Source organism: Sprattus sprattus, assembly GCF_963457725.1.
Source record: "Sprattus sprattus genome assembly, chromosome: 15".
Classification (NCBI taxonomy): domain Eukaryota; kingdom Metazoa; phylum Chordata; class Actinopteri; order Clupeiformes; family Clupeidae; genus Sprattus; species Sprattus sprattus.
Window position 1 is genome coordinate 13,744,557 of NC_137913.1, and position 22,127 is coordinate 13,766,683.

The 22,127-nt window shown below is 43.1% G+C and overlaps 2 protein-coding genes across 6 annotated transcripts; both read left to right on the top strand.

Annotated features, from left to right (window-relative positions):
- The first annotated feature begins 6,446 nt into the window (after window positions 1-6,446).
- Window positions 6,447-11,997, top strand: chmp7 (charged multivesicular body protein 7). Of its 3 annotated transcripts, none has more exons than XM_080852475.1 (11): window positions 6,447-6,506; window positions 7,998-8,282; window positions 8,422-8,593; window positions 8,800-8,985; window positions 9,215-9,348; window positions 9,600-9,648; window positions 9,982-10,101; window positions 10,473-10,571; window positions 10,665-10,722; window positions 11,040-11,276; window positions 11,740-11,997. In XM_080852475.1, exons 2-11 carry the CDS (start codon window positions 8,002-8,004, stop codon window positions 11,793-11,795), a joined length of 1,392 nt encoding a protein of 463 aa, XP_080708601.1. In that variant the 5' UTR covers window positions 6,447-6,506; window positions 7,998-8,001; the 3' UTR covers window positions 11,796-11,997. The 3 variants fall into 3 exon arrangements, with proteins under 3 accessions (XP_080708601.1, XP_080708600.1, XP_080708602.1); XM_080852474.1 differs by lacking the exon at window positions 6,447-6,506 and adding an exon at window positions 7,403-7,608; XM_080852476.1 differs by lacking the exon at window positions 6,447-6,506 and adding an exon at window positions 7,418-7,541.
- Window positions 11,998-12,259: 262 nt separating this feature from the next.
- entpd4 (ectonucleoside triphosphate diphosphohydrolase 4) lies at window positions 12,260-22,127 on the top strand. 3 transcript variants are annotated; one of them, XM_080853096.1, is made up of 13 exons: window positions 12,260-12,364; window positions 13,966-14,092; window positions 14,261-14,458; window positions 14,582-14,787; window positions 14,970-15,120; window positions 15,649-15,752; window positions 15,875-15,934; window positions 16,021-16,175; window positions 16,865-17,031; window positions 17,426-17,750; window positions 17,975-18,060; window positions 18,148-18,309; window positions 20,184-22,127. In XM_080853096.1, the coding sequence occupies exons 2-13, from the start codon at window positions 14,085-14,087 to the stop codon at window positions 20,425-20,427; spliced, it is 1,866 nt and encodes a 621-aa protein (XP_080709222.1). In that variant the 5' UTR covers window positions 12,260-12,364; window positions 13,966-14,084; the 3' UTR covers window positions 20,428-22,127. The 3 variants fall into 3 exon arrangements, with proteins under 3 accessions (XP_080709222.1, XP_080709224.1, XP_080709223.1); XM_080853098.1 differs by having other exon boundaries at window positions 16,021-16,151; XM_080853097.1 differs by having other exon boundaries at window positions 16,024-16,175.

Sequence of the window (22,127 nt, forward strand, 5' to 3'; positions counted from 1 at the left end):
CTATTTATTTGGTGCTAGTTTTAGAGTTTTAGCTGTAGCATAGCTGCTGGTGTCTCCAGCATGACGGCTCCCCATGCCGGCATGCGGAGGCACCACAGCGTGCGGTTTTTATTCACCGAGGTGGAGGGTGTGCTACTGGAGTTGTCCCGGTTGGACTTCTCCAGAAAGCTACTCCAAAAAACCCTCGGTTTTAGCCCTGAATCGTTGAATTGCATTGTGACTCTGCCTCAAGGAAAGGGTTTTGACGTTAGCTTCTGCACGGCTTCCCTGCTAGCAGACTTTTGGACAGCTTTTGCTTTAAAGAAAGATCAGCCAATGTTTAGACTGTTTAAAGTGGAGAAACTTACGGACAACTCCCAGAAATGGGTGGTTGTCCGTATGTTCAATGAAATGGTGAGCGGTGAAGATATTTGTACATGGCTGAGACAGTATTGCCAGGTTCGGGGCCCACCTGTTAAGCAGGTAGATGAGGATGGCGTGTGGAACTGCGCGTGGAGAGTTCCCATTAAACAATGGGAAGATCCACGCGGGATCCACGGCCTGAGACATATACCTTCAATGATAGTGTTGGGCGAAAACCGAGGCTACATTCACTATAATGGTATGCCCAAGCTGTGCCGCAGGTGTGGAGAGCTTGGGCACCTAGTAGAAGCATGTACAAAAGTAGTGTGTGGGAAGTGTAGAGAAATCGGGCACACTTTCAGTGAGTGTCCCAATGGCAGAAAGTGTAACCTCTGTAGTGGATCAGACCATCTCTTCAGAGATTGCCCGAAATCTTTTGCCAACAAGCTAAAGGCTAGCAAAATGGACGCCCGGCCGCATGGCCCTCAGACAAAGGAACCGGAAAGGGAGAAGGAGGCGGACCCTGGGGCTGGGCAGGAGTTTCCCGCCAGAACCCCAGGGGCGGACCAGGAAGGGGAGGGCCAGGAAGCGGCGGGCGGAGCCTTGGAGGTGGCAAACGAGGTGGAGTGCAGAGCTAATGTAGGGGCGGAGTCACAGAGCAGCGAGGAAGGGATGGAGGCCACGCCCCCCGAGGAACAAGCGAGCGAAGGGAGTGGGGACACAGTGGCCTCACTCCATATTGACTTGGGGGTGAGTGTGGCCTCCACCGGGAGTGAGTTAGTTGGCTCACTCCCATGTGCGCAGGTGGGAAAGAGAAGTCGGGAGTCTCCCCCGCCAGAAATGGTGGGGAAGAAGTGTAGGGCGAAACAGCGGTCAGGTAGCTCCGAGTCGGGAGACTCGGCGGACCTGAACCGTCTGTGGCCGCCCAGCACAACTCCACCAAACGACTTCTTTTTAAACGAAGCGCTCAGAACATCCTCGCCGAAGGAGCCGCAAGAGCCTAGCTCTGTGGGGACTAAGGCGGGGGTTATCTGCCATCCCCCTGATCCACGTTTAGTGGGGATAAAGGAAGAGCAGATTTCAATAGACATCTGATGTCATACTGTTTTAAATGCACTCTGAATTGTTTTAAACTGGGGTTGAGGGGATTTTTAGCAATAACAGGTAAGGTTTTATTTTTTAAAATAGAACTTTTACCTGGATTGTTATTAACATGTGTTGTTTTTAGTCCCCTTTTAACACGAATTTCAGGTGCAGAGAGGGCGGCGGACCATGCCAGGTGGGGGCCAAAGTGGGAGAGGCCACCCCAGGAGCAGAGCCTCCCAGACTCCCACCTGGTCCGCGGAAATAAAGCTGCTGCCCTCCCCCTGAAGTATTTTAAACCCAGTTTTGAAATAAAGTGTGTTTTTAACCTGCCCGTCCAGAGCAGTCTGGATGGGCGGGGTGTCACTGTTTTAATTTGTGTGGGTCTCTTCTGTGCAGGACTGGGAGGAAGGGAGCCCCTGCCCTCTGGACCAGACAGAGGAGTCCGTCGTGGAAGGCAGCCCATGAGACTTCACCGGTCAGGAGCTGTGATGCGCTCCCGGAGCACAAGAAAGAGCGTGTGCAGTCCACGGCCTGGGTGCGGCAGACCAGAGCCAGTGGGGCACGTGTTCCGGGAAGAGCAGCGTGGCAGGGGACCCGTGGGCCACGACCGGCCCCCTGGCAAGCCCGAATCCATCGGTGGGGGAGGTCCGCCCACTGTTGTATCGGGCAGCGGTACATGGGGTGAGTCAGAGGCTGGAGGGTCTACCAGCCGCAGATGTCCATGCGCTCTGGCTCACTCTGACCAGTGTGAGTACCGCACTGCGGACCTCCAGGACCTGCTGGTGGAGGCGTGCGACGCTGCCCCTCCTCGTGCCCTGGCGGCTGGAAACATCTGCACAGCAGGAGGCGGCGAGCATGGCCATTCGGAGGGGGTCGGGGCTTCACGCAGGAGGGTCTCGGCCACCACGGCTCCTGATTCCCGCCGGATGCCCCCCCGACAAGTGTCGAAGACCACAAGAGGGCTGGAGCTGCGGGCTTGGGGTGTTTCGTCTCCGCTGGGCCGCAAGAAGCGGCGGCCCTGCTGCTGTGATGGGGGGTGGGGGCGACGCTACCCTGGATGTGGCGAACCCCGGTCCTGCATGGAGAGATTTTTAAATTTTGATTACAGGTTTTTTCTAGGATTTTTACATACCCCATGGTTTTTACAGACACAGACAAAGACTCTTTTACATACACACACACCACCGGTTTTAAAACAAAAATTGTGTAATGTATTTATTTATAATGTTTTCAAAAAATGTGGTGAAAATCTGTGCAACGTAAAACTGTAAAACTGTAAAAGTGTGAAAATGAAGAAGTGAAAAAATGTAAAATGAAAAATGTAAAAACGAAATGAAACTGTAACGGAAAGTGACAATAAATTTTTTTCGAAAGAAAAAAAATCTGTTCTTATCAGTTTAATATCTGATACGTCCCCTACCCGGGGACTATATATTAAATTGATTTTTGAAACTGGGAGATGGAATAGGGGCTTGCTCCGTCCACTCCACGCATCGACCTGGTATTGCAGTATCTCCAGGAACGGTGCACTTCCCACCCGGGAAGAACTTTCTTGTAAATGACAAAGCGCAGCAGGTCAGGATAATATTTGAACTCCATTCACACCATGGAGGATAAAGTCCAGCATAAAGAAACACATTCTTCCATCACACCTTTCAGATGCAGCTATTGGCTGTATATATTTTATAGCAAATATACTTAGATACAGGACGATTAAAAAAAGTGCTGTATTCATATTGCGTACTGTTCAGCGTATTCATCTGAATTCATGTCAGTTAGGTAAATAAGTTAACCTTAGCTGGTTTGACAATGCAAGTGTAAGCTTACACAATAAAGCATGAAATATAACGACTAGACTCGACTTATCTAAACATAGTCTTAAATGTAGACATATTTGGGGAAAAACCAAAACGTTCTTCAACGAGTCTGTTCTATTTAATGAAAAGAGGAGGCCTTCAGGAGTGGGAACAGGACCCTGTACAACCAGGCCAGAAACATACTAGGGAGATCAGAGTAGCAAAGAGAAGCTTATCTGAAAAGCTAAAAACAAGTCTTCAGCTAACGACCCTGCGTCATCACCAACTATTGGAAAACCTCCCCCCACTCCATGGAGAACCCTCACCTGGCTGACGAATTGATGTGTATTAGATCACCCCACATTCACACCCCTCACCCGCTCCAACTCAGACTTCACACAATCATCTGCATCCCCTGTTATCAACTCCCCCCTGATTCCCCCCCTTCACTGACGGTCTGAGAAGAGGATGTGTGCCAGCTCTTTCTCTTTCAGAGACAGAAGACAAGGACGGCATCAGGCCCTGACGGTGTGTCACCCTCCTGTCTGAAAGCCTCCGCTGATCAGCTGGCCCCCATCTTCACACGGATCTTCAACAGATCTCTGGAGCATTGTGAAGTCCCCTCCTGCTTCAAACGCTCCACCATCATCAAAGTCCCTAACAAACACTTCATCACTGGATTGAATTACTACAGGCCCGTGGCCCTGACGTCTGTGGTCATGAAATCTTTCGGAAGACTGGTGTTGACCCCATCTGAAGAGCATCACAGGCCCCCTGCTGGACCCACTGCAGTTTGCTGTTTGATAGACAGGAAGCAGCAGGTGAGGCTGGGTGAAATTACATCCAGCACCCGGTCAGTCGGCACTGGTGCAGCTCAGGGATGCGTGCTCTACCCTCCGTTTTCTCCCTCTACACAAACGACTGGACCTCAGGAGACCCATCTGTTAAACTCCTAAAATTTGCAGACGACACATCAGTCATCTGCCTCATCCGTGCATGATGAGTCTGCATATAGGCGGAAAGTTGAACAGCTGGCCCTGTGGTGCTGTCACAACAACCTTGAGCTGAACACGCTCTAAACCGTGGAGATGACAGTGGACTTCAGGAGGAGCCCCCCAGCACTGCCCCCTCTCACCGTACTCAACAGTACTGTGTTGGCTGTGGAATCCTTCAGGATTCTGGGATCCATAATCTCCCGGAACCTGAAGTGGGAACCCAACATCAACACAATCATCAAGAAGGCCCAACAGAGGATGTACTTCCTGCTGATCATGTTGTACACTGCAGTCATCGAGTCTGTTCTGTGCACTTAAATAACTGTCTGGTTTGGATCGGCCACCAAACTGGATAAGAATAGACTCCAACTGACAGGTCTGTAGAAAAGATCATCGGTGCCAACCTGACCACCATCCAAGACCTGTACACCTCCAGAGTCAGGAAACGGGAAGGAAAAATCAATGCAGACCCCTCACACCCTGGACACAACCTATTCCGACTCCTCCCCTCTGGTAGGCGCTACAGATCTCTGTTCGCAAAAACCTCCACACACAAAAACTGTTTTTTCCCTCTCGCGCTCTCACTACTGAACATCTAACCCACTGTGGCACTGTGAAATCACCCTGGATCATTATAATAACCACTGTACAATTACTCCTGCATTCATATTTATCTATTCATCCTTAATACTCATACGTCAAATATGTATCCCTGCACTTCTTGGACTCTCCACTTCTTTGCACTATTGTTGTGTTAAAATTCACAGCTCCTGTATATAGGCATTCCTCTTGTATATTGATTGCATTACCATAACAAAAACATTAGGAAAACACTGACATGTGCCTCACTCGACTAATAAAACAAAAGATTGTATATAAAAGTGGGGTTGAATGTTCAGAATATCATAAGTATTAATACAAATGTGTTTATCAGTGATAACATCTCATCATTGACAGTGCCACTATGCTTTAAAGATCGCAGATCATAGGAATTGCATGGTGCTCAATGAGAGGACACTGAGTACACAACAATCAACTAATTTAACAAAGTATTTTAATAAAAGTGGGGTGGAATTTGTTCATAACATACCAAATACTAATGAAAATGTGTTTATTAGTAATGATTCTCCTTGTTGACTGTGCCACTAAACTTTAAACAGCCTATCAAACAAGCGAAAATGTATTATGTTCAAGTTTCAAATAGTTATCTTATCAACTCCATGAGAAAATGTTTTCTTGTATATTCCAAACATCTCATAAAGTGTGTGCTTGCATCTAAACATACAACATTATGCCATTTTGTACATTTGTGTTTGTATGTATGTACCTTTTAAAAAGGGATTGCAATACGACATGGAGCGAATCTAAACAGTGTATGCCATCTGCTTTCATGTCTGTACATTTTATCATCATATCCATGTACAGCTCTTGTAAGTTGTCCTCCGAGGAGGGGGTGGTGGTGGTGGATTTAAAAATAGTGTTCACTACTGACATTCATAGTTTGACAGCAGACTTTACCTCACATTCATTAGCAAACTACTTTATTTTAAAGTTGTGTTTTTTTTGTGACGACTGGCCTTGCAGGTATTAATACAATTGACCTATACTGACTCAATGCAAGATGCACAAGTAACAAAATAAGCATAGACATGAGTCTAACCCGAAATATGTCTGGAGAACAGCATATGATGTATGTCAAGATAATTATATGCCTTTGTAAGGCAGGCAAATGGTTAGGCCTATTAAAGATAATACTAACTACTACTACTAATAATAATAAATAAATCCCAATGTAATGGTATGCCTTTAAACTTTTTCTTAAAATGAAAATAACTTTTAAACAGTGCTGTATATCATTAACTGTATAAAGTCGTTTAAAAAGACACATACACGCAGCTGTTGACTGTTCACTGTAGTGTTCAACAACACTGTTTTCTTCGGACAATAACAAAAACGTTATTACCATTTCCAGAAGTGTTCACACGACTAGCGCAGGGTTATTTTCCTTGTCAGACATTTTACTTAGGTACAACTTATTCCGATTTTGTTTTATTGCCTAAGGTTTTATGGGTTTCTTCACGTCTTCGGCTACAGACGAAACTTTCTATTGGGTCAGATACATTTTGCATTCGTTGTTTTTCAGGAGTACCGGTCACTTCCAGGTCACGCCACTAAATACGTTCTATGTGTTATTCATCAGACAAGATAGCGTACTTGTGTCATCATATTCAGATCGGATGCCGCACTAGAAAGTATACGAATAAAGGAATTGCATGAACCCCATATAGTAAGTATGGTATTTTATTCGGTTTATTTCCAAGCTGGGTAGTGATTGGTTTAACCCATAGATATCTATAATAAAGGCTAGATATCCTGCCTGCGTTTCTGGCCGACGGAGTCGAATGTCCGCACATTTCGGCCATTTTGAGGACAGTATAGCTCACTCCCCCTTAACATTGTGTTGGTAGTGGACTTTTTAAATAACCAGAACTTGCTCAATTTCCAACCGATTTTCAAACGGGTTGGTTTGTTATAAACGTAAGATATTTCTTATGGCATTACATACTTATGAAGGATTATAAACATGGGTTTTCATATGAAAATAACATTGACAGGTCTCTGACAGGTCTCGTTTCAAGGGAGTGTTCAATAGAGCAGGTTGCACAAAATTCTGGCATCTTCATTGGCAATAAAGTCAGCAATTTCCTGTCGAAATCATAATGTAAGATGTTTAACAAACCAACCCGATTGGAAATCATGTGCAACTTCAGTTTTATTATGTGCAACTTAAGTTATATTGAAAAGAAAGAACAATTACTCGCCAATTGATGTAAAATGACTGATACACAATAGCCGTGATACACAATTAAGCTGCACATTTCAAGCATCCAGAATTATTACCAAGGTAATGACGATTGTAAATCAAGTCATATGTAAATCCGTCAAAATTTCCGCGAGAGAAGAGTGTAAACGATTGTGAAGATCACTGACGTTACCTAACGTAGGCTACCACTGATCCCTACCGGAAGCATACTGTCCTCAAAATGGCCTCCTGTGCGGACATTCAAGAGTCCGCCATAATCCATCTAGCCTTTATCTAAGATATCTATGGTTTAACCCGTCACGCGGGATATGATGGCTGTGTTTTTGTTATCCGGGTTGAACACTGCTGTCACATCCGCAATGGCCAAAGAGTAGTCTACATTTCACTTTCCATCTTAACACTCACTAACTGCAGACTTAGAAGATTTGTCTGGTCATCTAGCGAAGATGTTTGACCCAAAATGGTGATCGGGCTATTTGGCTGGTGACAGAGACCTAAGTTAGGCCTTCCACTTCCTTCGCATGCTCGCAAGACTTGTATCTAGTGCTGCTAGCTAGCCACTGAGGTGTGTGTTTTGCAATAACTTTGCTTTGCCAGATAGCTGGTTAGTATTTTGCCAACTGGGAAAGTGAAATGGTCATATTCCTATAAATCTTAAAACGATATGTATATCATTTTAAAGGTTAAAACTACTCACTCTTTAAATTTAACTGTTAGTTTAGGAGCTGGAAGAACAGATACCGTTATTAATTATGGAACCAATCCAGTAATTTCTTCATTTGTTAGCGTGCTCACGTATGATGTACCTAAACAATAACACAATGTTTGTAATGTTTCGTTGTAAGCGCAGTAGTGTCACTCCTCTTCATTGCTAGATACCGGCAATTATCATAATAGTAATCAGTTTGTTGTCTTTCACCTGCTGCCATTAACTTATATTTGCCTTGATTACAGAGCAATGTCAGGTTTACCTCAGTCAAGGGAGGATTGCTCTTCCGAATTTCCCCCAGACTGGGCAGACGATGCACGCATGGCTTTCCTTTTTTCGGCGTTCAAAGAGAATAGGGATGTCGACCCTACAGACTGGGATGGTAAAATGGACTTCTGGACACCACTTATTGTAGACCATTGCAGACGTCGTGGAGCTGTCTGCGTAATTTTGCACGAACTGAACGAAAGTCTTCGCAGAAAAGGCAGCGCACCACTTGGTCTGGGGACTGTTCTTCTGTCCATGTACAGGTACTCCATGTTCATTCTGCAGTACTTGGTGGCTCTTTAATGATTGTAAAACGAGTGTGAAGGGAAGCCAAATTATTTTTAAAAAGATATCAATCTATAAATACCACTATCTAGTATATTTTTGTATTTTAATGTGAAGGAATGGAAAAGTGCAGAAGGAATCAGAGTTTGCTGCAAATGTGGATTCTGGCTGGTTGTCGTGGGGAGTTGGCCTTCTGCTTGTTAAGCCACTGAAGTGGACATTGTCCACTCTTTTGGGCAGTGGCCGTGTGCCCCTAGAAGAGTCTTTCGTTGTGATTGAGTTGGTCAAGGTGAGTGTGGTCTCCAATGCTGATCATGTCAGACATTGCCAAAATAAACTACCACCCTACCAGCATGTAACATTATCATTAGAGGATAAGCATATCACTGTTTTTGTTAAGAGAAGAAAGGGGAGTTATTTACTTGCAGAATTTTACAACTCTTCAATACATGCATTCAGTAATAACAAATTATGTTTTGTGTCTGTTGTGTTTAGGAAAGGGCAGTGAAGCTGCTGGAGACATATCGGTCCTCCCCACTGGCAGACAGGTGCCTGCTGTCCTTTCAGGATGTGAGAACACTGGCCTCTCATGTCTGTCCTGATGAGTCCACTCTGTGCTTGGCTCTGCTTCAGCTGCAGAGAGACAAGCAGGTGATCGTGTCTCTTCACGAAGGCGAAAAAGTGCGTTGATGAATTTGTTTTAATTCTGGTTAGCTGACTGGATAGTGATAGTTACCCAATTAGTTTATACTGCTCAAGTGTCATTGAAAGTGACAGTTATTCTACTAATAAAATAACATCATTCACTGTCTTGTTAGGGTAACATAATATCATCTGTTAAATCGGTGTAAATGTGATCAATGGAAATTGAATGTGTCATCAGTAATTTTGATGTGTCTGTCCTGTCCAGCTAGTGAAGTTCTCCCAGCCAGCTCAAGGTCGTGTGAGTCCTGTCAGTGATGTGGACCTGGGGATCTTTCAGCTGCAACGCAGCGAGAAGCTGCTTGGAGAGAGAGTGGAAGCACTGGGCAAGGAGGCAGAGAAGTAAGCCTTGAAGGCAACTCACAAATCATTCAATCCAGACTTATTACTATCCAAGATTGTCTTCTATCATACGTTGACAGAGGCAGCTTACTTTAAACACAAATTAGGGCATGTTAATAAACAAAGGAGAAATCACGCGAACTATTCTTTTTAACTGATACAAACTTGTTTTTACTAGATTCATACAAATTAATTCTGAACAAAAGAGGAGGCAGGTGATGAACCAAATATATGCTGTTTCTTTTTGACAGATGCAAAGAGGAGGCCAAGGCTCTACTAAGTGAGGGGAAGAAATCTCAGGTAAGTCATCTGCCACATGACTTTGTCAGGACTTGTATTTGTCGCTTATGTGTTTTTTTCTGTGTGTCAATGACAGGGCAAAACGACCGTTATCTTGCATTGTTTTTGTGACATTTAAGCAGCAGTGCAGAGATAAGATGTTAAATTAATTTTAAAATGACTGCATAATTTTTTTTAGATATTAATGGGAATTGTATTAATGTATACCATGGGATCTATTGGTATAAAGAGTCGACCGTGAGAACTATGTTAATGTAGATGCTTAAAAGGAAAAGAAAATCTGCATATAAGACTTAAATGAGTTGTGCACTGTATTTCTTGCTCCCTGTGCAGGCTCTGAGGTGCCTTAAGGGGAGAAAGCGTGTTGAGAAGAGGGCTGACCGACTTTACGCCCAGCTTGAGACTGTAAAGGGTATTCTTGACAGAATAGCCCACTCACACACGGACCGTCTGGTGAGAAAATAGACACATGCTACTGCCATTCTGAAGCATGCACACAGACATCCTTCTGTGCTCAAAAAGAAAGGAAATTGGTTCTGTACTGTTTAGTATGCATTCTGCCTGTGTGTCATGCATGCTTTTTCATAATACATACCTCTTTGAATACTAATTAGTCTGCTTTATTTGTCACCTATTCAACCCAACATGCTTATTTAATTGTTCATTTAATCTTCCCCATGCACAATTTATTTCCCCATTCACAATGTATTTAGTAAGAATGCTGGTATTGAAGAATCTGAAGCAGTGATTGACATTTAGATCGATTTTACAAATGTATCTTTTCAGTCCCATCAAGCAATACTTAATGTCTGTGTTTGATGCAGGTGATGCAAGCATACCAGGCTGGTGTAGCTGCCCTGCGTCTCTCATTAAAAGACGTCACTGTGGAGAAGGCTGAAAGTTTGGTGGATCAGATTCAGGAGGTCAGACGTCTTCCATATGTTTTTCTATGAATAACATTAAGTCACCCTGATCTTTTCGACCTGACTAGTTCTCCATCCTCTTTGTGTGCTCAGCTGTGTGATACTCAGGACGAAGTGAACCAGACGCTTGCCGGAGGAGCATTGGACACAAGTACGTACACCACATTTAGGCTTAACTAAGTATACGTGTTGCGAAATTAGTGAATGGCCCTCACAGTAATGTCAGTCCTCTTTGCACAACATCCATAACATGAATATGGAAAATTGCATGCCAAAACAAATGTATATTTAGAAAAATAATGTATGGTTTGGCAGGGTATTTCACAACATTTAATGTAAGGTTTTCTATGTGGTAAATATGAACATATATTTTGCCTACACAAAGATGAAATCATACACACAGAGGCACCATAGTGATTCATCATTGTGTATATGCTGTACTCAGTGATGCTGTGTTTATGCCTGTAGCTGGTGGAGACACAGATGAGCTGGAGGAAGAGCTCAAGATTCTTTTAGAGGAGTCTGCTCCTGATGGACAACTGAACCTTCCAGAGGTTCCCTCAGGCCCTATGCCAACAAGCAGGAAAACGGGTGTTCTTGACGACGATTTCTTCCACTCTTTACCCACTGTACCCGACACCCATTTAAATATCACAGACGAGGAGTTGGACAGAGAGCTGAGTCGTCTCAACATCTCTGGAGCAGGTTTGTCTGTGTCTGAGCTGTGGGGATGGCTTTTTCTCCCCTGTTTTTAAGATAATTTCATTTTAAATGTTCCTAGCATTGAAAGGTCTGTAGGGTACATTCTCAACAGTGGCATTTGCCGACTTGCAATACAAGTTTTGAACGATTTTCAAGTTTTGTTCCATTCTGAATTCATCTGAGTTCTTTGAAATGCTATTACTTTGTCTTTGTAATAATGTGATTGACTGAGCTTCAGCAAGGGTCATTTATAATGGATGGCTTATTTCCCTCTTACATTTTATACTGAAACATGGTATGTTAAATGTAAATATAAAACATACAGCTTGTAATGTTACAGTGTACATATGCTGACTATTTTTGGTGCAGTTAATCTTTTTGCTCGTCATGAAATGTTCTATTTACCGGTAAAAGGCTGTTATCTTGCTGTGAAGTGTTGACTCTTTATGTGTTTTTTTCCTAACAGGTGTTCAGCAGAGAGGACCTCTCTCACCACTGAAGAAACCAGAGCCAGCACAGTGAGGCACAGTCAGATGTCTCTATCAATGTATTAAGCAATCAAACTACAGTCTATTGTATGTTGTTTTTATTTGCAATATGCCTTTATTCATGTTTGTAATGGCATGTTTGTGATCCTTTTTCTTTTTCTTTTTAAATTAAAAGTTTTAAAAGTGGCCTTTTAATGTCTGTGAAGTGTATAACTCTAATAAAGAATTACAATCATGATGCCAAACAACTGATTCTGTGTGACGGAATCATCAGTTGATACAGAATACTTTGTATGCAAATGTGAAATGGCATTTGTCTGGTCGTTGTCTGTGCCGCAGATTATGTTTAAGGGTTGTTCTCACTCAAATGCTGTAATTAGATTAGATCAGACCATTATATGTGGTTGTTATGCAACGTTTATAGAACAACTGATCTTTCGAAATCAAGAAATGCTTAACTTGTAACTGTTGCGCATGCGCGACTTCTGGACGGATTGAGCTTTTCGTGGCCGATGGCTAGTCTCCTCGGCTTTGAATTGATTCTTCTTACGTGGATCTAACTGCGGAGACACGTTTTGGATGTTGTAAGAAAGGCATGCTTGGGTATGTAGAACATTTAATAGGCCAGGGTGGTTATGTGACAGGATTATACGAGTGATATAACTAAAGAATCATCTATCTCGCTAACATGAAGCTAGTGTGGTAGCTTCACTTTAACGTTAGCGATAGCATGCTTCCTTGCTAAACTTTCTAAGCTATCATAGCCAACAAAGTAGAGTTATTCAGTTATAACGGTAGCTAGCTCCCTGCCGGTCCTAGCTTAGTTAGCTTGCTACATTTCTCGTAGATGATCAATCAGTAACGTTACGGTAACACACGGCCTGGTTAACTTATATTTAGGTACAGCCATTACCAATATAAACGTTTCAATAGACGTCAGCGGTTAACAAAATCGTTGCGTTGTAACTTGGATCAGCTCGCTATGCTAACAACGTTACGCTGAAGCTATGCTGTAAGCTAGGTAGAAAGATAACGTAGCTAGCAGTAATTCAAACGAGCTAGAGCTAACTTGCTAGCTAAACGATAGACAGGTTATGTAACTTCAGGTATAAAGGCAGTAGCAGTGACGTTGACGGTAAAAGACCAGCCTTTGCATTGGACAGGTAGGATCTGGTTTACCTACTGACGTTCACGTTTATTCAATGAATGTATGATACTGCAGGTAATTCAGGCTAGCGTGGTTATTAGCTGGATAGCCCTATAAGTAATTTAACTGAACTGAATGTTACGTTGAGGGAGTTCTACTGCTAACTAGCTAAGTAAGTTATCTGGCAACTAGCTAGTATTTGCTCCAGCTGGTCAGATACAAGTAATGTTTCATCTTCGCCCTGTAACGTAGCAATGGGATGTGAATAAGTAACCTAACTTGCATCATTGCTAAATAAGTTAATTTTAGGCGAAATATTGAATCTGTATTCGGCAGTGACATGTATGACAATAGGTTTGTAATGTAGGCAGTTACCAGATGTAAGAACAGGTAACGTTTACCTAATACAAGTAATTATTTGTTTAGTTTAGAGTGACTGCCACGTCACGTCAGTGAAGATAACGTTGGATGTGGCGTTGCTAATTATTGCTTCAAGAGAAAGTTAAGGGTAATGGGAAAATGTGTTTTGGCACGATTTTTTTTGTGTCCATATCAATGCCCTTTTATATGTGTCAATGCTGTTTCTTTTCAAACAATTTGAGCGTTATACCGATACATCAATAATTTCCAATGTCTTTCTCCTTTGAAATATATTCTAAAGTTTTGCATAATTTTATTAGGGGTTGGATGGTACGTAGTCATATAATCTGTGTTGATGGGTTCTTCATTTACCTAAAAAATACAGCAGATGTGTCCTTGATTGGGAAAGTTACGGTTTTAGAATCCGAATCCGAATGGTTCTTATTGCCAAGTAAGTGTACGCCTACTAGGAATTTGCTTTGGCGTATTGGTGCAACCAATAAACATAATAAGTACTACAGATTCATTTTAAAGAGTACTAGTCTGCTGTATGCTCATAATTATAAAAATCAGCATTGGGGTTGTATAATCTGTAATTTCCAGGGTGAGGGCCTGCTACTGTTGAGCAATCACACTTTGCATATTCTTACAGAAATGCATCTCTAGTTCATCTATTGATCATGTCCCATCATTACAGGTTGGTAATGTCGCGGCCTAGGAGTGTCCATGTGCATCAGCGGGGTTACCGGTAATGTTCCAGGTGTCGAATGCCAGCATCTCCGTTACATCGAACTGATTTAAGGGCCTCTCAACAGAATGGGAAAGTACGTTTGCCTTTCACTGAATTCAAATGCTGCTTGCCCTTTAAGGCATTTTGTCGTAGAACATGTTTGCAAGAACATCTGTTGTGAAAAGTTAAACGTAGGACCATAATGATTATGAATTGATGATGTAATCTTGCCTTCACCACTTCTCTCCTCTGATCTCCACAGGCTCAGCATATCCTGCCTTTTCCCTGCCTCCTGGCACTTCAGCATATCACCAGCCGTTCTCCCCCGGATCCTTTTTCCTTCATTCAGACAGCTGATCTTTCTGGGTCTGCTGGCTGGGCTTCTTGGTCTCCTTTACCTGCTGCTGGTCACAGGAAAGGGCCAGTACAGTTGGATAAAGGAGGACAAACATATTCACAGGTGAAGGGTTTATTACATCGCTTATCATGTCACTTGATTCTCCGAAACTCAATAGATTTGTTACTGTATTTGATGATGTTCTGCTCATTCACCTGTTTGTGTGGCACCCTTCTAACCCTCTAGACATCTGGCCAGAGTGACGGACTTGGAGGTCACAGACACCAGTAACCCCGACCTTAACTATGGGCTAGTGGTTGACTGTGGGAGCAGTGGCTCACGGGTGTTTGTTTACTGCTGGCCGCGGCACAACGGCAACCCACACGACCTGTTGGACATCCGTCAGATGAGAGACCAGCACCGGAAGCCAGTGGTCATGAAGATCAAACCAGGTGGGCTTTTGGCTTGTTCACTCTGTCTTTGTCCTAGCTTTTAAGAAATCCGGATGTACGCTGCAGTGCATCATAGTTGCTGAATTTTTACATGCATCTTTTGAAAGAAAAACCTGATGTTTCATTGACAGTTTTCTGTTACCTGCTGTTGTTGTAACCCTCTGGTGTTTGTGGACTGATAGGTATCTCAGAGCTTGCAACCACGCCAGAAAAGGCCAGTGACTACATCCACCCGTTGCTAAGCTTCGCTGCAGAGCACATCCCCAAGTTTAAGCATCAGGAAACCCCTCTGTACATCCTCTGCACTGCAGGAATGAGAGTGCTGCCTGAGAGGTACTCCATGCATGGGAGAAAAATAATTGCAAGAGGGTTTACATCAAGAGATGTCGTAGAAAGCAAATGCATTCAGTACCACAAACCATACTAGAGTGACCAAGTCCATAGAGTAGGCTCAGTCGAAGAGAAGCTAGAGAATGCTGATGTCATTGCATGATTGGTGGTATATAGATAGATGGATACTATATTTATGCCAAGGGAAATTTTAGATTAAAGTAGCGTCAGCTTCTACTATTACCACTGTTTGCTCTTTGTGGATCAGAGTCTTGCCAGAAATATTATCCCCCTTGCACAGAGGTATTCTCTCACATACTTTGAATTTCTGTGAAACCTTCTCACCTTCTTCTTACCGCATTGGCAGGTTTCTGTCTGTAGGTCTGTGAAATGTGACCTTTTAAAAAGAGAATTTAGAATGTATACAAATAAGCATTTGCTAAGGCTGAGGGGTTTCAGTGTTTGGATATAGGTGATGAAGAGTGATGTTTGTCCTTGCTTTGAGATGTGACGGGTGTTTTTCATGTTCAGTCAACAGGAGGCGATCCTGGAGGATCTGCGGACTGACATCCCTGTACATTTTAACTTTCTGTTCTCCGACTCCCATGTGGAGGTCATCTCCGGGAAACAGGAGGGTAAGCCTGCTCTTTGGAGCAAACCAACCAACCAGTTTACTGGCACCTTTTATGAGCCTGAAGTGCATTCGTAGTGAAATGTTGAAAGACATTTAAATTCCCTTTACTTATGTTTTATGCAGGTGTGTATGCCTGGATTGGAATAAACTTTGTCCTCGGAAGATTCAATCATGCAGAGGATGGTAAGTGCCTGATTTCCTTAACTTACAAGGGTTTGTTGATGATCGTTACATGTTGATTTGTATTTAAGCCATTGCTTCTTAACTAGAAGGTGAGGCAGTGGTGGAGGTGCAGGTCCCAGGGGGTGACCAGCAGGAGGCGCTGGTACGCAAGCGCACAGCCGGTGTGCTGGACATGGGCGGCGTCTCCACGCAGATCGCGTTCGAAGTGCCCAAAAGTGTAAGCTTTTCTTCTCCACAGCAGGTTATTATCCTATACAGTTTCATTTTTTGAAGTATGTTGACTTTTTTGTTACTCATCTGATTTCTTCCCCTTCCAACACAACACCGCCCACTGTCTGTGCGGTGAACATTCCTGTCTGTTTAATGGAGTTGAGGTCCTTCCTTCTGCAGAGATAAGATAAGCATGGGTTCTGAACAGGACAGGGAATGAACTTTTAGAGCACTAACCGTAAAGCAAGGGTTGATCACCTGGGAGATCTGTTATCTTGCAGGTTTTTGGTGTTTGGTACTGATCAAACACACCTGGTTAGTCAGGTTCTGTGTAAAGATTCGCTAAGCTGAATTGGATGAGCTGTAATGTTGGAGTGCAGATCTCACGGTTTGGGTATAGTCAAATATGCGCATAGTCTTTTTCAGGTGAATCAAAGCAGGAGTAATTACAATCAAACTCTAAACTCAGTGATTTTTTTTTTTTTATTGATTTTTGTGTTTGAAGGCACGTGGGGAGAGTGGTTTTCGTGCGATGCAACTTCTTGGGTTTAACAAACAATCTGAAACTAAGAGTGGTGTTGGTGGCATTGCATGCTGGTTGTAACCTTTAGAATAGAAAACTGCAGTATTCACTAACTTCTATGTCCTTCCAGTAATTTGTTTAAAAATACTATTCTCAAAAATCCACTGCCTGCCTTAACACTGACTTTGTTTCTGCAGGAGGAAATGGCTAAGAACCTGCTGGCAGAGTTTAACCTGGGCTGTGATGCCCACCGTACAGAGCACGTATACCGCGTCTATGTCTCCACTTTCCTGGGCTACGGTGGCAACGCAGCCCGCCAGAGGTATGAGGAGAGCCTGGTCAGCAAGACTGTTCTTCAGAACAAGTAAGACGCTTTACATTCATCTTTATATTCATCGCAAAAGTTATATTTGTTTTGAAAACGAGGTGTAGTCATGTCAACCCACAGGATTCTGCTACTTTTTGTATATAGTTGCTTAATCACTAGGTGGGTGGATCTGTAGTAGTAGTAGTGGTGGTGGTGGTGGTGGTGGTGGTGGTGGTAGTAGCAGCAGTAATAGCAGTAGCAATAGCTGTTTTAGTGCAGAGAAGGCCAAAAGGGCCTTACTTATCACAGTAAAAGATCTGGTAAAGATCATCACCTGTTCATCTGATCTCACTAAATACCCTTTGTGGATTATGCTTATCGGTAATGAAATGAGATTCCATGCTTGAAAGTAAATGTCAGCTATTGCTCAGCTGTGTGTGTTTCTCTGCAGGCTTTTGGACCAGCATGGGGGGGAGACGGCAGACACTCCAGTTCTGGACCCGTGTCTTCCCACCGAGTTGCAGGATGAAGTGGGTCCTGCGGGACAGAGGGTCCACATCCGCGGAACTGGTGACTTTGACTCCTGCCGGCTGCTCCTGCAGCCGTTCCTCAACCACACCAACGAGACGCACACCTCCCTCAACGGCGTCTACCAGCCCGCCATCGACTTCCGAAACAGTCAGTTCTATGGCTTCTCCGAGTACTACTACTGTACGGAAGATGTGCTACGCATGGGTGGTGACTACAACTCCACAAAGTACACCAGTGCAGCGAAGGTATGCAGTGGAGTGCAGGCATCTAGCTACATGCGTTATTGTGTATTGACGAAGTACATATTTCTAACAACAGATTTTACTTTTATGCTGTAGTGTGGGGTGTAAAGAATTCTCAAGTGTTTGTGGATATGGCCAGCTTCCACTATACATTTGAAAACACTTCTGTAGGCTTTTTCTGTGTCTGAAATATTATAGTCAATCTCTCCTAATGTTTTTTTATACAGAACTACTGCGCCACCCAGTGGAGGACCCTGAAGGAACGATTTGATCGGGGTCTGTATGCTTCTCATGCTGACTTGCATAGACTCAAGTAAGTGTCCACGGTATTGCGTCTCCCTCAAATCAGCAGCTTTTCTATTTGGTCCAGCGTGTCTGTAACATTATGTCTCCTTTGCAGGTACCAGTGTTTCAAATCAGCGTGGATGTATGAGGTTTTCCACTCGGGCTTCGCCTTCCCCACGAATTATGACAACCTGAAGACCGCGCTGCTGGTCTACGATAAAGAGGTTCAGTGGACGCTGGGAGCCATCCTCTACAGAACGCGTTTCCTGCCTCTGAGGTAACAAACCGAGAGCAACATTTATTAATACCACACTAACAAGAATACCACTGTTTGTGGTATGTGTTTATAGGCAACTCGTTTTTTCTGTCCTTCACAATTTCATTTTGCTGGTATATGTGAGTTCTCTGGTCCGGGACTAACCACCCTGAGGACATCCACCACATCTCAGAATTGGCTGATAATTTTTTCTCTTGACAAATACACTCTGGGAGGACCTATCCCAAAATTGTAGCTACCTACTCAGTTAGTCATTTTTCAGGTCTTTGGAGAGTAACTTGGCCATAAATATGACCTGAAATTTGGCATGCTAGTTCAATATTCCCTGTAGATTCCAAAACTCTAATTTGTTTTATGCTAGATGGAATGGCTGGGTAGATATATAGGCCCAAACATGGTTACCTCCTTGTTGTAGTAGTTACTATCCTAGACTTTTTTTTACATCCAATGTAATTCCAATTTTGTTTTGGGTCACATTGACCCGCACTGTGTCAATATGTCAAGAACGTATTAGTACCGGAACATCTGGATCTTCAATTACATAGTCCTCTAGTCTCTAGTGTCCTCTGTTTCTGAAACCTCCTGCTCTATTTCACTGTCAAGAGTGTTTAATTGTCAGTGTGTGCTTCTCTCTCTTTGGCAAAATCTGCTTCAGCAGGGAGAGGAAGTGTGGGAAAGCTCATTTGTCCCCTGACAGGATAATTACAACCAGTAAACACAATAAAACCCAGTCATAACAACAATCAAAGATGCATGTTTATCATTCCACTTGAGGGATCATAAAAGGCACTGCACAAAACACTTGCGCACGCAGATGTCCAATGGAATTGAAGATTCAGATGTTGAATTTAATAATACTAATATGTTCTTGACTTATGTGCACAGTGCAGGACAATTTGACCCATTACATAATGGATGTAATTTTTTTTACTGTAATTAGCATAAAAGGAAGGTTAAAGAAATTTGCAGTTCATAAAATGTATTTTAGAAACTCGACACATACCTCAATTTTTCAACATAATCCCTCTGATTTACATAAAATGTTCGCTGAACTTTCCAAGTAAACTGGGCATCAAGTACCAGGTGAAATGACCTGTGACACAAAGTGCATGAAAAGCTTCTCTTTTTTTTGCCTTTTCGGTACCCACATTAATGCTTTAATTTCAGCTGCTATTAGTCCTTAAAGTGTCTATGCCTGTGTGCAAAACATTGAAAACTCAGGTCTGTACACTTGTACTTTCCTGACATTTTTAATACTTATAAATACAAATGTTTCAACCATGTTTGGGCCTCAATATCTATTCAGCCATCCCATCCAGCATACAACAAGTTACAGCTATGGCATCTACAGTAAATATTGAGTGTGTCAAGTTGTTGAACTCTGGTTATATTTATGTCTAAGTTACTAAGCTCCAAAGATCAGAAAAATGCCAGTGACTGACAAAAGGCTTACTTTAAAGCTAGTTTCCACGAGTACTGCATACATTCTAAACAGAAAGGTTTAGAGTTGGAAGCTAAACCTCTGGGATTGTATTATCTCACATCTGAGTGTATTTGTCAAGGGGAAACTTATCAGCCTATTCTGAGATCGCGTGGTGGAAAGATTTTCCCAATTTGGCAGAAATAATATGGAACGACCCTACTATCCTTACTGCTGCTTTAACCCTTCTATGTCCAATCGTAGTCTTTTTTTTATCAGTAGTTTCACCATCAGAGGCAGTTACTGCTATGTGTTGCATGGGGTATTTCAATTACAAGTTGAACAGTAAAATGTGTGTGTGTGTATGTGTGTGTGTGTGTGTGTGTGTGTGTGTGTGTGTGTTGTGTTTGTGAAAATGAATACATATAATTCATGTTCTGTCTTGTGCCCATAGGGACATACAGCAGGAGAGCCTGAAGGGGGTGCACTCTCACTGGCGCCACAGTTTCCCTTACATAAACACGCACTACCTGTTCCTGGCGTGCTTCTTCGTGGTGCTGCTCTCCATCCTGCTGTACCTGCTCCGGCTGAGGCGCATCCACCGCCGCGCTGCCGCCCTCCACCGTGGAACCTCCTCCTCTTCCGTGCAGTGGCTGGAGGAAGGCTTGGGCTCCACTGACATTCCCATCACGCTATAGGGTAGGAGCCTGCCTGTCTTGGGTCGGCCTTGCCCTGCTCCTGTACTCCGGCTAAGGGCTTATTGGCCAGTGCACACATGACAGTCACATGAAGCTGGCAATAATCATGCTGACTTTACTTGAGACTGGATTAGACTGCTTGAAACTGAGAGCTCAGCCTCAGGTGGTGAAGCTTCTGTGCTGCTGTGACCCCATCATTCGAAGACTGTTCACTGAACTGATCAGAGAGGACATTTTATGTGCTGTGAGCAGCGTTTCAGTCAAGCTTTTTGAAATGATCATGTGTTTCTGTGTTATTTATTTTATTTTGACATCTTTTTTTCTCTTTTTTTTTTAAATGACCATTGTTCACATTGCTAGTCGTGAAAGTGCACCTACCAGAGATTTGATCCCTCACTCCATGAAACCCCTTCATTATCTAGATGGAGTTGGAGCGTTCGTGCCCTCCTCGTCTTGTCTGTCTGCTTTGACAGTCTTCACTGTCATCCAAGTTATCTCCGTCACACTTGACTTAATATATTTTTTCCAGTGGCACATTCCTTAGCCAGATACTTACCATGTCCTGAGATGCCAGCTTCATGTTTGGTGAAACCTGGTTTTGAAGTCCTTAGAAGGTCTACGGCTGTTACCATAGGGAGACCATGAGGAAATGTATCTGGCCTCTCGGCAGTTGTTGTTGAAAAAGAAACCAACGGCACCCTCAGCTTGGCAGAATGTGTAATAGGACTGTGGTACCCCTCAATAGATGGTACTGTTTTTGACAATGCTTGTAATTTACTGTTGGTAAATATTTCAGACGCTAGGTTATAGGATTTCTGCACTGTCAAGACTGTACCGGTGATTCTGTATACAGTAGTGGGTAGAATCCAGTGCAGATGAGTTCAAAGTATAGACCCAAGGCATAGACCAATGACCAATGTTTTGTGTCTGTGTGTGTGTGTATTTGTGTTTGTGCGCGTGTAAGGGAAGGATGAATTATTTGGCCGTGGTGTTTTTGTTCTACATAAAAAACATGGGAGTTGCGGTGCTGAGACTATTCCCAGGCTTCAAGTTTTAATACAACAGACTTTTAGGGACCTTGCATCTTGACTTACATTTATCAAAATTAGCTTCATCAAAGCTCCTTCAAACTGCTTGTGTCAAACCGAATTAGATGCTGTCAATATTAGCACCGCATGCTATGATGTATGTCTTAACATTGTTATGACATGCAGTGACTTACAGTTTCAGTAAGTTGTGCATCCAAACTTCTTGTACTTCATGCTTCTTGTACTTCATTGTTTGGTTTGCTAAAACAGTTCAATAGGGTTGGCAACAGCTCAGTACTTTATCTGAATAACAGAAATGTGCAATATTTTTTTTTTTCCAAAATGTCTTATCACATGTTGAAGTGTGACCTAGCTGGAATCCCAGTTCAAGTCCTGTGTTTTTGCGAGGAGTGAAACTCCAGTCTGCTGAAAACAGTCCACCAGTCTTTGGGTCTATGTGGATCTGTCACTCTGAATCCTCCGGGTGCGTGTGTTTGTGTGAATGTGTTTTTATTCACTCTGGGCTTCTTTTTGTGAAGCTGTTGTCACTGCTGTATGAAAAATGTTTGTGAAACCACAAACATCATATTTATAAATGATGTTCAGGAAAGAATTCTGTTTGCACGGAAATGTTCAACAACCTTGTCTGATATTAAAACCAACATTGAAGTA